The 13,904-nt window shown below is 48.6% G+C and overlaps 5 protein-coding genes across 6 annotated transcripts; 2 read left to right on the plus strand and 3 right to left on the minus strand.

The window, feature by feature from the left end:
- Positions 1-116: 116 nt before the first annotated feature.
- On the minus strand, positions 117-3,955 carry BGW36DRAFT_329336 (putative H /K ATPase alpha subunit). The gene is made up of 6 exons (XM_046212796.1): positions 3,525-3,955; positions 3,391-3,464; positions 2,804-3,343; positions 2,243-2,754; positions 548-2,196; positions 117-491 (listed from the first exon to the last, which is right to left on the minus strand). The coding sequence occupies exons 1-6, from the start codon at positions 3,713-3,715 to the stop codon at positions 191-193; spliced, it is 3,267 nt and encodes a 1,088-aa protein (XP_046066216.1). The 5' UTR covers positions 3,716-3,955; the 3' UTR covers positions 117-190.
- Positions 3,956-4,193: 238 nt separating this feature from the next.
- On the minus strand, positions 4,194-6,416 carry BGW36DRAFT_65008 (uncharacterized protein; the record flags this gene model as incomplete). Of its 2 annotated transcripts, XM_046222491.1 has the most annotated exons (4): positions 5,067-5,125; positions 5,190-5,622; positions 5,675-5,938; positions 6,369-6,416. In XM_046222491.1, 4 exons carry the CDS (start codon positions 6,414-6,416, stop codon positions 5,067-5,069), a joined length of 804 nt encoding a protein of 267 aa, XP_046066218.1. The 2 variants fall into 2 exon arrangements, with proteins under 2 accessions (XP_046066217.1, XP_046066218.1); XM_046222490.1 differs by lacking the exons at positions 5,675-5,938; positions 6,369-6,416 and adding an exon at positions 4,194-4,757 and having other exon boundaries at positions 4,888-5,125; positions 5,190-5,324.
- Positions 6,417-7,990: 1,574 nt separating this feature from the next.
- BGW36DRAFT_307487 (putative chromatin remodeling complex subunit) lies at positions 7,991-10,410 on the minus strand (the record flags this gene model as incomplete). Its single annotated transcript, XM_046212240.1, has 4 exons — positions 7,991-8,023; positions 8,083-9,800; positions 9,849-10,169; positions 10,218-10,410. The coding sequence occupies 4 exons, from the start codon at positions 10,408-10,410 to the stop codon at positions 7,991-7,993; spliced, it is 2,265 nt and encodes a 754-aa protein (XP_046066219.1).
- A 1,095-nt stretch (positions 10,411-11,505) lies between these two features.
- BGW36DRAFT_364673 (YL1 nuclear protein C-terminal domain-containing protein) lies at positions 11,506-12,069 on the plus strand (the record flags this gene model as incomplete). The annotated part of the gene is made up of 1 exon (XM_046214575.1): positions 11,506-12,069. The coding sequence occupies one exon, from the start codon at positions 11,506-11,508 to the stop codon at positions 12,067-12,069; it is 564 nt and encodes a 187-aa protein (XP_046066220.1).
- A 697-nt stretch (positions 12,070-12,766) lies between these two features.
- BGW36DRAFT_389976 (Got1 family protein) lies at positions 12,767-13,885 on the plus strand. Its single transcript, XM_046217415.1, has 5 exons — positions 12,767-13,093; positions 13,162-13,188; positions 13,261-13,309; positions 13,374-13,389; positions 13,442-13,885. The coding sequence occupies exons 1-5, from the start codon at positions 13,063-13,065 to the stop codon at positions 13,736-13,738; spliced, it is 420 nt and encodes a 139-aa protein (XP_046066221.1). The 5' UTR covers positions 12,767-13,062; the 3' UTR covers positions 13,739-13,885.
- The last annotated feature ends 19 nt before the right edge of the window (positions 13,886-13,904 follow it).

A 13,904-nucleotide genomic window follows, 5' to 3' on the forward strand; every position in this document is an offset into this window, starting at 1 on the left:
CATTTCTTTCCCCATTTATCAACAAAGCGTAGGCACGGTAACAACCGGTGCCGAGGAAGCACGAACAGGCTTTTACTAAAATTTATAAAATTTAAAGCGTTACCATTGTATGCAAAGACCAGAATATACCAGTTGACATTCACAGTATTAACTACTATCTAAATAACATTTGAATCAAACAGGAATGGTATCACCAAGCCGCCTTCGCCAACCACCCTTGCGGCCACCTTCTCACAGCCGCCTTTCGGCACTCATCCATAATCAAGATCCCCAGCCCAAACGCCGCAGGCAGGAAATAATGCTCCACGGGGACACTCGTCGTAGCGAGCACGGGTTGTAACTGTGGGATATAGAGCCACAGAACAGCCATGCACAGCGCAAACGCAATGGCCGGGAAGAGCAGCAAATTCTGTGTTTGTTTGTTGAAAGCGGGCGGGTGCGAGAAAATGGAGAGACGGCGTGTGCGGATGGCCATTAGATTGAACCATTGCCTGTAAACAACAATTAGCTATTATACGGAAAAAGGAAGGGAGGGTGAGGAGCTTACATGACAACTAGGTTAATGAAGTAGATTGATGATGCCTCGTTGAGTTTGTCCTGGTAGAAATCCGGATCAATGTTGTCTGGGACATTGCCGAAGCCGAACCAGAGTGTGGAAAACGGGATGCCGTTGCGCTGGAGATACCAGTATGACATGCTGAACGAGCACACAGTTTCGAGCACCCCGAGGATCCCGTAGGACTGCAGCATGAGCCTCCAGTCGACAAGACGGTCCTTTTTAGGGTTACGCGGCGGCCGCAGGAGGACATCCGCCTCGGGCTTTTCGTACGCGAGCACAGTTGCAGCGGCACAGTCGGTGAAGCAGCAGATGATGATCATCAGGAACGAGGAGAGGATCTGAGGCAGGCCGAAGACAACGTTTGTGAAGACAGGCCAGAATTCAGAGAACGAGCCTGCCGGGAGAAGGTAGATGATGGTTTTCTTGAGATTGTCAAACACCACGCGGCCGTACTGGACAGCCTCAACAATGGCCGAGAAGGAGTCGAGTAGCACCATATCAGCGGCTTCGATAGCGATATCGGACCCGCTTCCCAGCGCGATACCAATATCAGCGGCTTTGAGAGAAGGGGCGTCGTTGACACCGTCGCCAGTCATGCCGACGATTTCGTCGCGAGCTTGGAATTCGCGCACAATACGGAGTTTCTGTTCAGGCGTCGTTCGTGAGAAGACGATTTCTTGGTACTTGCATAATTGATCCCACTGGTTGTTGTTGAGAGACATCAGTTCCGAGCCACTGATGACAATAGCTGAGGACGCTGGTTTATCGGGGACAATCTCGCTGTTGGTTGCACTGCGTTGCAGAGCAGTGACATCGTCAACGCGACTCGATGCAGAAACAATCCTGCATTGGCGTGCGATTGCAAGCGCGGTTAGGCCGAAATCACCTGTGACCATGAAGATTCTGATTCCGGCTCTGCGGAGAGTGTCGACGACGCCGGGGATTTCCTCGCGTGGAGGATCCACGATGCCGACCATGCCAATCAAGACGAGATCAGACTTGGCCTGTCTCATCACCTCAGCCTCGAATTCAGCGGATGGAGGAGATGCCATAATAGCCTTGGCGGTTATCACTTTGCGAGCAAGCAGGATTACGCGCTTCCCTTCGCTGGACCAGCGGTCTTTGAGTTCTTTGACTTGGCTCAATGTTGCTGCGTCGAGGCTCTGGACACTGCCATCAGCCGTGACGGTGTATCCACATCGTTCAATCAAGATATCAGGAGCACCTTTGATTGTTAACAAGATGTCATCCGGTCTAAAGTTGACCGACTCTGCAGACGACAGCGCCAATCCCAAGCCGCTAGATTCGTTGAGTGCGAAAGTCCGAATCATGAACTTATTCTTACTGTTGAAGGCCAGCTCATAAGTCTTTTTCCACAAGCGACGCAAGTCCGCGACTGAGCCGAAAGTTTCGGAGAGTCGAAGAACGGCTTGATCAGTGGCGTCGCCGAATATAGGGCGTTCATGGAGAGGAAGATTGGAAGCAGCAGCGTCGAATTCGGCGGCATTGCATAGTCCTGATGCTGCGCGGAGTTGATGAATGCTCGACGATTTACCTTTCATAACCATATCATCACGGGCAGACTCAGGAGTGTATGTCGAGGTTGAGATCGCGCAGTCGGTTACAAACATTTTATTCTGTATCATAAGCAGAGTCCAAAAAGAAAGCAAGGGCTGTACTAACCCTCGTCAAAGTTCCTGTTTTATCACTGCAGATAACATTAACAGCCCCAAGCGTCTCGACGGTCTTCAAAGACTTGCACAGAATCTGGTTCTGGCGCATGATATTAGCTGTAATCGTCAGACTCGCGGTAAGAGCGATCGGGAGACCCTCTGGAATAAACGCAATAGCCACGCTGACACAGTCGACAATCAGTGTAGGCACATTGATCCAGCCTTCGTGGTCTTTTCTCAGCCAAGCAGCCCACACGATGATAACGACGACGATCATAAGAATCATGATAGCCACGATCAGGGCAACAAAGCGTAACACTTCTTTCTCAAGAGTAGTCAACCCCTGTTTTGGTTCACCGGCGAGTTTGGCTATGCGGCCGAAAACGGTGGTGTCGCCAGTAGACACGACTACTGCCACTGTGTTTCCAGACACGCAGTGAGTTCCTTGAAGACCGATGTTATGTGTTTCAAGATAGTTATCCTCGGTCGAGTCGACCGTGCCATTGATAGGCTGCGATTCACCTAGAAGGGTCAGTTTACGATCACGAAACTAATAAACGAGGTGAAATACCAGTAAGAATAGACCTATCAAAGCACGCATCGGTCGAAACCTCAATAAAGCGAACATCGGCCGGCAACTTATTCCCAGCCTTGATATACACGACATCACCAGGCACGATCTCGGGCGCAAGCACCGAAGTCTGAGAACCGTCCCGTAGCACGATACAACTCTCCGGCAACATGGCCGTAATCGAAGCCATCACTCGCGATGATGACCAGTCCTGCCAGGCATTGAAGCCAGCTTGGATGAAGAACACGGCGAGCAGAACAATCGCCAGGGCCAGATTCGCTGGCGCCGGGGGGTCACCCAGGGGCTTCCAGGATACAAACACCAAAATACACCCTATAAGTAGGATGGCGCCGAAGCCTTTGAAGAAGTAGCCAAATATCTGCCAGAACCACCGGTGCGGTAACGTAGAGAGCATGTTCTTTCCGTACTGGTTGAGACGATGGCGGACTTGATCCGAAGACAGACCCTCTGCGGCGTCAACCTGCCATTTCTTCTGCAGCTCTTCAACGGACAGGTTATGCCATTCGATATTTGACAGATCTATCTGCGTTAGCATGGTACAGAATGGTAGCAAAGCTCGAACTGACCATCAGTAATCTGATTCCTCGCCTTGGCCGTTTCGATCTGCTCGTTCCGTCTTGCTTCGTCGATATCAAACGAGCTAGATATATCATGTCAGCACTGCGCTTACATAGAACGCGGGAATAGAAGGAACACTCACACGCTCCGGTAATGAATCGGCAGCGTCACGGCTGGATCGACAATCCCCCGCTTCGCACTGCGAATTGAAAACTCTGACGAATTCGAGGCTGTGCGCGTGAGCTGCTGCCGAGCAGACGGCCTTGCGCCGCGACCAGTTTCCTCGTCGACAGTCTGCCATCGCACGCGACTCTCGTCCTTGTCGTCTGTCATTGGTATTGACTTGATTTGACGAGCAGAGCAGCAGATGCGAAAAAAGGGAATGGGAAGGAGTGAAAGTGAATCCCCGACAAGAACGTCGAGCTGGGGCTGGTATTTATATCTCAGTCATCCCCGCTGAGCTGAGGGATTATCATTGACAATGAAAAAAAAAACATTAATTTTCCCGCTCGCGTGCAGCTGCTGCATGCAGTAAGAGCTGCTCTTGTCGAGCACATGGCAGGCCCATACCACATGGCAGATCGATCATCATGAACAGTGCTACGGTGTGTATGTAATATGAGCGATTTGTTCTCACCAGCCACTCTACGGGCTTAGCCCCAAGCGGGGGTAGATGTAGAGGACAACGAAAATGCCGCAGCAAAACAACATTTGAAGAGTCCTGCAAGTATATCTGCAATTATTATGAGTAATTACGGACCTGATAAGAGGTAATCGAAAGGTGGCTATAAGGTACTAGGTATAATAAGATAGTAATATAGTGGTACTAGAGATTCATGCAGCGCTATCTTCGATGCACTCACCCCAGATGAACAGGTATTAAGGTGGTCCAAGCTCTTTCTCACGATCTCAGCACAGACACAGGAATATATATCTGATATTGCTAGGCATTAAATCAACGAGAGTTTCCGTCATGTCTGGCTCACGTGTTATTCGCTCATAGAATGAATGAAGCAGAGCTGCCTGGTACCAAGTAGCTGCCAGATGACACCGTTTCAGCTGGCCAGTGGATTTAGAAGAGAAACAGAAAAAATGGAAAAGTGACGAAATGTGCAAACCAATGGTAAAAACGCCGCATGACCCACGTCAGCTACAGCACAGCGCAGCACAGCTCTTAATTTGTTTAATTTATAGTGAATCTCCACTTTGCTCGGCGAGTGCCGAGAGGGGCCCCAGATTACATGTACATGTGCCCATGATAGGTAGTGGCAATCATGATTTGATGACTCATGAATAAATATACTTAGTCTGTTCCATGCCTTGAAAAGAGGGATGACACGAGATTGTTGGATAGGCTCATGTCTTGAATATAAAACTGTTCACCACAAGTTCACATAAGTGAAAGATGCCGTCAGACAATCAGCCATCAGCATGGATTAAACGGATTGAACAACCACCGAAACCCGCGACAAGCAAGAGACAGAATAAAGGAAAACGCCACACACCGAACAGAACACAGAAAAGGCTTGATAAGTCAGATATAAACATAGCCTGTATCAGAACACATAAAGAGTAAATGTATCGTAAAGCAGCAGACACAAATTCGCCGGAAATCCAATTGAACGCCATAACCCGATCCCGCAAATGCCCTAGCATTTCCAACAGCAGAAGAAGAGAAGAAAAGTTACGAAAGCATGGGGAGGCCATGAGGGGGCTCGACTTTTGTTATGATACCCCTATTTACTAGCCAGCTGTCAGAACTCGCGTCACACTCGTTGTCGAATGTGTTTGAACCGAGATGCCTCACCTCCGGGATATCCGTCATCGTCATGTTGGTGTTTCGGCATGCCCAAGCCCGCGACGGCGATGCGGTTTAGTTGGTGAATGTCTTCAGATGTTGCGCCAGACGGAGGAGGTGCCGAGGGCTGGCCCTGTTGGCCCGGAGGAACTGGTGCGCCGGGGGAGCTGGAGGCGCCTCCAGGCGCCGCAACGCCGCGGTGATTATTCGATCCTGATAGAGTAGGTGGTTCGGGACGCGGTTGGTTCAGGTCGATGTTTTCTGGTAGCGCTGGAACCTCGTTTTGAGAATCAATCAGACGCGATTGAAGCCCGATTATGTACTCGCGCAATTGGTAGTTTTCTGCCTGAAGAGCCTTGTAGCTTTCCGACAGTACCTCATATTCCCGGACCTGCTCTTCGAGTTTCCGAATATAGCCCTCTTTTCGTTGTCGGAACGCTCTCTACAGATAGTCAAAACCCGAGTCACCTGAACTAATATATAGTGTACCATACCTGAGCAGCACGGTTCTGAGCGGCACGCTTGGAGGTAGACAACTCCCTCTTCCCGTATGTTTTCCGAGCAGCATCGCTCCCTGCAGCTTCATGCACACCGGCCATAACCTGGGGCATAACCTGGGCGAGCGACGGGCCTTGCGAATTCGCAGCGGCCAACATGGCGCTTCCGGCGATGGCGGGGTCGATGTTCTGGTTTGGACCCGAGGGCTGGGATCGGCCTTCTGGGCCTTGTGATGACAGATGTTGCTGGGCAGCTAGGAGCTGATCGTGGAGTACTGTAGACACAGGGTTTAGTAGGAAGTTCAAAGCTTTGCGATCTGAGTGATGTTGCGACACTGCGGGGGCAGGCGGTTTGAAAGCGCCTACAACAAGCATGATCGCGAACCAAGGCACTTTCTCGTCCAACGACTACATGCGCATACGATTAAAGTACAGCGATGTGCCAAGAATATCCGACGGGCAGGGGGCTCTATATAACAAGCTTACCTTGATCCGCATGATCCTAGATCAGACAGGAGAGCAGTTAGTCACCGGATCGGCAAGGCAAGAAAAGGGGGGAAGAAAGGCAAGCAGAAGGCTGCTGGCGGAGAACAGACATAATAGCCACCGCCAAACGACGAGCTGACTTCCCTATACGACTGCATGGAACGCGATGGTGGGGAGGGTTTGATGACAAAGAAAGGCTGCTTACCTGAGCAGTGTTCTGCATACTGGGATGCGGCGCTAGCGCGGGTTGCATCGAAGAGGGAGCCAGCAAAAATGCGCAAAATGGACGAACTGTAGCGATTCCAGCCTATAAAATAGAAATGATCGAGCTCGATCGGGAGAATGGGCCGAAGCGAGAGTGAGATAGAGGGAAAAGAGAAGATGGTTGGAAAGTGGAAGTAGGTGGACGAGATAGCAGGCGGCGATTGGCTGGTCGGATAGGGAAATTCAATGCAAATCGCAAGTATTCTTATGTGACCGACGTTGGTAATAATCGATTGACGGTCGCGCACGGGGGCACGGTGCTGCGGATTAGTTAATCTAGTAAACCTCGCAGGCAGTGATTCATTAGTCAGGACGCGGTAGATGCTAGGTCGTGATGGCAGTCGCCTCGTCGAGCGATGGTCCTAGTCGTAGTCGCTGGAGTAGACGGAGGATGATCTCGTAAGCAGAAGGAGGTTGGCTGGGCGGAAGGGGGGACGAGCTGTTAATAATATTAAATAACATTCACGGTACGTTGTACCGTTTTCTGTATGCTACGGCGCCGGAAGCACCCAGCCTGCGCCACATACGTAAATTTGGTATCGCACGGTACGGTCGGTATTGTATGGGTACTCTATTATTCACTACTACTTATTATGAACATGCGGACACGTAATGTATTGTTATCCATTCTACAAAAAGGGTATATCTATATACTATACTATTGCCACCACAGTACGTGAAAAAGATACATCACCCAACCGAGAGTCGCCCGGATGTCGAACATGCCGCGGAAATACTGGTACAGCGGACTAGCGCGAACGCCGGCATCTCGCGGCCGAAAAGGGCGACTTGATGACTAATTCACATTTGACGAGAAAAGGAATAATGAAATGATGCTTGCCTAGAATAGACTATATTTAATACGTGCCTCTGAAAGATTAGTCACCGATTACAGATAGTTAACTTCAGCTAGCTAGCCTGGCGCGAAGGAAAGGAGCTGTCCGTATTTGGTGTCCGGAAATAACTTCGGTGTTACATTACTCCAGACTCTAGAGCACAGAGCTGCTGATACAACTGGCAGGTAGAGGGTATGATCATAGAGAATACAAGGAAATATTCCTCATCAATATGATATGCATATACATTCAACGTAGTAAATATACTGACAGTGTGGAAACGAGAATATTCTAACGGATGCTTTATATGGTGACCGCCATCAATACGTTATAATAGGACTAGTAAATACCGGGAAACAACCAGCATACCAGTCTTACTCTGTCGATGTCATGTCGCTCCCAGCCACCCCCAGCGGCTAGCCGGAACAGGCATACCGTTAGTCAGAAATTAGTAACCAGACATTGGACTCGGTCCGAAGAGTAGTGCCGTTTCCGTTTTGTACGTACGACCGACTACATAGTAAGCAGGCTCTCACGCGTCGGACATGGGCATGTTGATAGATTCGATTGGGAATATGGAAATGTAAATAGTTTGTCTCAGTCGCGAAGAAAATACGCCGGCGCCACTGGAATGTGAATCAGACTCCCACATTAATCGCAAATTCCGGTAGAAATCAGATGTTATGGTAATTGTACATGATTTTCTCGTCCTACCAAGTAGATAATGCTACACGCTAGTTACGTTTCCTAGGTCATGCTCCTGTGACATTGTTAGTGAATGAACATGCATATTAGATGGATGATAGATAAAAATCTCACCTTCAAGTACTCGCTACCCTTCTCGTCAAACTCTGCCCGCGTTATAGACGACGACGCGAGTGCGGATCCCGATGCCCACTGAGCAGCACCTTTCCAGGCGTCGAGAACCGGATCCGCCGCGCGGCGGACCGATAAATTGGAGCCCACTGGCAGAAAACCACGTAGATCAGTCTTCAGTCGCTCGTCAAAACTCTTGAATAGCGTATTGCCGCCAGTAAGGAAGACGTCTTTGAGGAGACGCGTGCGGTCCTCGTCAACAGTAAACCTTTGGTTGAGCGTGCCAGCCGCGATTTCAATCAGCCCTGCCTGATCAACGCCAGCAATGGATGGCTGGAAGACCACCTCGGGGACTCTGATCCTCTCGACGTTCAAATGGATCTGATACGCTTCACGCTGGCTCTCGGGGTCGAACGGCCAAGGACCGCGCAGGAAAGCATGTACCATACTCTTAGTCCAATCCGTCTGGGCTTCTAATGTATGCTCGTTGGTAAACTCCGGGTCATACTTGAGTAATTGCTCCTCTATTGTCTTTAGAGAAGCATTCGCATCCTCTTCCTCCTCGTCATCGCTCTGCTCTCCCGTGGCAACTGTTCGGTAGACACCCCAATCGGCGTCATCGGCACCGAACGTGTCATCATCACCACCCCTTCGTCGTTTTTTAGGCCCATCGGCAGCAAGATTTGCCAGCGTCTTCATACGCATTTGACTCGCAAGGGACTTTCGATTTCCAAGGTCGGCCTTGAGACGCTCGCGCTCCTTAATCTTCTGAAGCAAAACTTGACGGGCTGCTCTCCGCTCACCAATCCACTCTTCAAAATCATTCTCGCGCCGTTCATCGTCCAGGCGCTGTTCCTCTTCAACGCGAGCTTTCTCTCGTTCTTTCTCTGTTTTGGCGCGTTGCCGTGCTTCCATGTTCGACTTCATCAGGCGTTGATGGCGCTTCTCTTTGATACCCGCTTCGTCTAGCTCCTCATCCGGAACATCAAGCAATGGAAATGTGACTTCTTCTTGATTCTCTTCGGTTTCGTCGTTGCCCAGATCCTTATTTCTAGACCGTTTGATTGAGCGCTCAAGATCTCGTATCGTCCGCTCCAGATGCGCTTCATCTTTCATGTCCTCGCTTTCTAGAATCCGCCGGACTTCTTTCTTCGTCTGTTGAGCCAGCCCTTGTTGTAGGTCCTTGTAGTATTCCAGCTCTTGCTCCTTTTTCATCAGCTTCTCTAATCGCATCTTGGCCGCTTGCTCTTGTAAACGACGGCCGCTTTCCTTTTTGCGTTCAGCTATGCGTGCAAGCTCTTCTTCAGTCTTTTCAACAACGACATGCTCAGTGAATGGGTATTGTACAACATAATCGCGATCCTCTAGCCCAGTCCAGTCTAAAAAGTGGCTGATTTCCTCGTTATAGTCCAAAGACACGTAGCTGAGTTTATGTATCAAATCTTCCATTTGATGTTCCGTCATTCGGCCCGGGAAGGCGGGATATTTAAGTCGCATGAGTTTCAGCAAATACTCTGAAGCTTGTTGGCCGCCCCAGTTCAATCTCGAAGCATTGGAAAATAGTGCCTTTGAGTTCATCACTGGGACGACGTGCGTAGCAGTATGCGACGATGATACTATCAATCCATCTTTTCCGCGATTATATCGGTACGAGAATAATGAATCGACGCCATATGCGACAGAAGGGACGCCGTAGCATTCGAACAGGATCTCATTCATCACTGCAATCCATTAGATCTATTTTCCATCACCACACGGAAATAACTTACTTCGTCGAGGGTATGCAAGATTTGCGATCGATTCGGTCATGACAATCGGTCTATCCACGTTTCCGTTCGAACCGTCAACCCCTAGTTTGATAAAAAGATAGTCCAAGATGCCTTCCATAACCTCCCAGTTGCCAACTACGCTGGTACCAGGATCAAAAGCATATCTCAGCTGTCCACGAGTTGTGGCGTCAACATAGGCGTCATATCCGATAAACTGGCAGCCTTTGTTCAACTTCCGGTCTCGATAGCGACTCATGACGGGGGGGATCACGAATCGCGGATTCTTATCAAATGACCATCCGGCCTTGACCGTGTGTGAGCCTAAATCGTGTCAGTAGATGCTCCTCTAAAATGCTACTTCAATCATACCATTGTCAATCACTATTGCGCTTGAGCCAGGCGAAGCTCTGCTCTGCTCGTATCCATCTGGCTGAGGGGGTTGGTAGCCCTTGAAAGGAAAATCTTTGGCATTGAGAATCTGCGGCGGAGGCTTTGCTTCATTTCGATCGCCTCCGTTCGTTGAGCGCGATGGCAAAATGATCTGCTGCGAGGTTATTGTCATCTTGAGCTGCTAGCTAGACGAGCAGGCTAGAAAAGTGAAAATGCGGCGTTTGCGGTGAGCGCGATATCACCGCATGATATCTCTCCCGATCCTTGGGGTGGATGGATTTGATGTGTCAGGTAGCAAAGCAGAATAACACGCTCGAACAGGGTTTGTATATATGTCTGAAGAGACGGAAGGGCGCTGGAGGTCTGGGAACTTTCATTCTCTGAGTTCCGCAGCTGGCCCCCGGAGCAATTCCGCCAAGACCGTGGTTTCATTGGTCGCAGAGTTACTTGATACCTCGCAAGACTTTATTGCTTTCATACATTGCTTACAATTGTCAACTGGGATTAATTCTTTCACATTAAGATTCTTAGATATACTATTTCTTAAAGGGTATTCTAGTCATGATTCATAAATACACACTGCGATACACGCGACACTCAATCTTAAGAAGGCTCCTGCAGGTTTTCGGTAGCTACGCGTTTATTAGCATTCTGGAATAATTCACGAGAAAAAAAGCTAGAAACAAACCTTCTAGATGGAAAAGAACGTTGGATTGGTAGTTCTTAAACATTTGCGCAACAAGCTCGACGTTCATGTTCTGAACATTGACTTCCTGAGATAGCGTAAGCCCAGACATTCCTCTCATACCTATAGTCATCTTGAGTACACTAAACCTACCTGCAGGCTCTTGTTCATGACCATAACGGCTTCATTAAGTTTTTCCTGTTCTAATTAGTGTTACAATACCCTGCCATCAGAAATCGCTGCATACAATGTTGGTGATGATACGGGAGAGCAGAAGGCTCTGCTGATGCTCGTGGGGGCTCTCCTAAATATACTATCAGAAAGCTCATACGAATAATAAATCCGTTTCATTGAGACACGTACCATTATTCAATCGCAGGGTCTTTGTATTTGTTGCGAGTGGTATTGTTTGTTTGGCGCCAAGAACGCGGTGCTATTTTGGAGTCGCAGATCACGTGAGCCGTCCTTGTGTCTATCTATCGAAGCTGCGATCAAACCCCAATCCAGAACGACTGAAGCTTCCAGCTCATCGAAAACACCAACGAACCGGCTGTTTCACAATAGCCCCGTGGTTTATTCAAAATGGCCCCCCAAACACCCTCTTCGGACGAGCATCAACAACTTCTTGACACTCTTGACATCGCTCCAATCCCGCGTCCCTTCCGGAGCTCAAGGTGGAAGCCATCGCAACGACGCAACAAAAACGTGAAACAGCTACTCTCCGAGTCATCGCGAAAAGAAGCATCTTCAATGGCGACGCAAGTCAATTCTGGCGCCACAACACCACTTCCTGGCAGCACCACTGACGGTTCCCAAACCCCCTCAGTTGGGATATCCTCCCGACCTCCCAACCTCGCCCAAGCGTCTCAGAATCTCTCTACCTTGGTGCTGGAGAAGAACCTACGAGCGACGATGTACACTGGAGGCCCAGCCGTCACGTATACTAATATCGAGTCGGCGCCGTCACTGAGTCCAGCCCATCAGCATCGCTACTGCGATATCACTGGCCTTCCAGCGCCATATACCGACCCCAAGACGAGGCTACGCTATCACAATAAGGAAATATTCGGTGTTGTGAGGACGCTTGGTCAGGGAGTTGCGGAAAAATACCTCGAGGCAAGAGGTGCCCACGTGGTTCTGAAGTAGGGCATATTCAAAAGGCTCGGATTATTTGTACATATATTACATTTGTTTTAACGGGGCTGTATTAAGCGTTGTAAGTTTTACCAGGCGAATTTGATTTATTATATTCACTCATCGATCGTCCAGACCTATTTTATAGTGCAATGCCGTCTGTCGTGAGTATGTCAGGCCAGCCAAGTCAAGCCTTTTCCACCCGCCTGCCCCTCTCGAGACAGGTTCAAGAAAACGCTCCGGCTTAATTGTGACCATAGGTCGATCTTCGCCGATTTCGAGAAGAAATCATGCCAACCGCTACCGAAACTCCACAGAAAGGACAATCAGTTACAGCGTCAATTGACACTGTGGTTGTGGCGGGAAAGAAATGCGTCGTTTGACGTGTTTGAAGGTATTCGAGGAAGCTTCAGATGGGATACACCGCGTAAGGTGGATTAGTAGTATACTTATTCGAGTTATAGCAAATTTGCGTGTATCATAGCCTTCGAAATATTTTGGTATCACCATTTAATACACAAAAATCACCTGCTTTAAGCATGAGTCGTGATATTCCGAACACAAATTATTGATCAACAAGAAAAGAGAGCAAATGAGAATCAGATTGGTGTTTTACGCACGCTAAACTGACCGCCAACCGCAAACGGCTAGGCGCCTTACCGCTATTTCGCTCTTTCCGCTTTGGAAAAACGTGGCAGAAACGGGGAAAGACAAGGAGCTTCAATATTTTCGACTTCGATTCTCTCACCCTGCCCCTGGCGATATTTGCGCTGTTACGAGATTCTTGAGACGAGAAACGAGTTCCTTTGACTTTAAATTCTTTTGGCGTCTTTTATATGCTGCGGTGATATTCGAAAAATACCTTATCACTCGAAAACAAATCCGCGTGGCATACTTGAACTTCAGCAATTGTCAATAACTAATATCCGCTCTTGCTGAATTTCTCTCTTTACTTTGGCACGATAAGGAGTTTGGACGTTACGAAATATAAAATATTCAATCAAAATGCCTACTATGTGGCTTTCGGAAACCCAGAGTGCGTCTCTCTCTGTCTAATGTTTACTTTCTATCTCAACTCAGTCTAACTATTATTTCTGCGAATAGAGGTCGGAGCCGTCTTCTGTACCGGTGGTATGCATTACACTATCTACCAGATATGCGCGAATCGAGGACGAGACTAATATATTATTTCTGGGCTAATAGGGGGCTTGTTTCTATTCGGCGGAGTATTGATGTTTTTTGATCGCTCAATGTACGTATATGTCCTAACCGTGTGTATTATGAAGGAAAAATACAGTCACTAACCCTAAATCCAGGCTTGCGATGGGAAATGTACGTCAATCCAGCGCCCCAAACTATCCATCCCGAATACTAACTCGCTCAGATCCTCTTCCTCATCGGCCTCACCCTGATCATCGGTGTCCAGAAAACACTCGCGTTTTTCTCCCGACCCCAGAAAATTAAAGGCACAGCTGCATTCGCCGCGGGCATCATACTTATTCTGTTCAAATGGGCCTTTGTTGGTTTCTTTGTCGAGCTTTACGGTATTCTGATCCTGTTCGGAGACTTTTTGGTCACAATCGGCCAGTTTGCGGCTAATATACCTGTTGTTGGCCCATATATTCAGCAGGCTTTGAATACGCTGGCGGGGCAGAGAAGAAATGCCGAGTTGCCAGTGTGAAGAAGCCTTGTATAGATTATGCCTTCTTTTTTATGAGGTGTATGGCTTGTCTGGGTATACCGCTTGTAATGATAGTTCGTCAACAGCTGCGATTTATATTTTAATTATATATAACATAAGTCAAATTAATATTGCTATTCAATCATGGCCCTTTACATCATTTATA

Source organism: Talaromyces proteolyticus, assembly GCF_021365285.1.
Source record: "Talaromyces proteolyticus strain PMI_201 chromosome Unknown BGW36scaffold_14, whole genome shotgun sequence".
Classification (NCBI taxonomy): Eukaryota; Fungi; Ascomycota; class Eurotiomycetes; order Eurotiales; family Trichocomaceae; genus Talaromyces; species Talaromyces proteolyticus.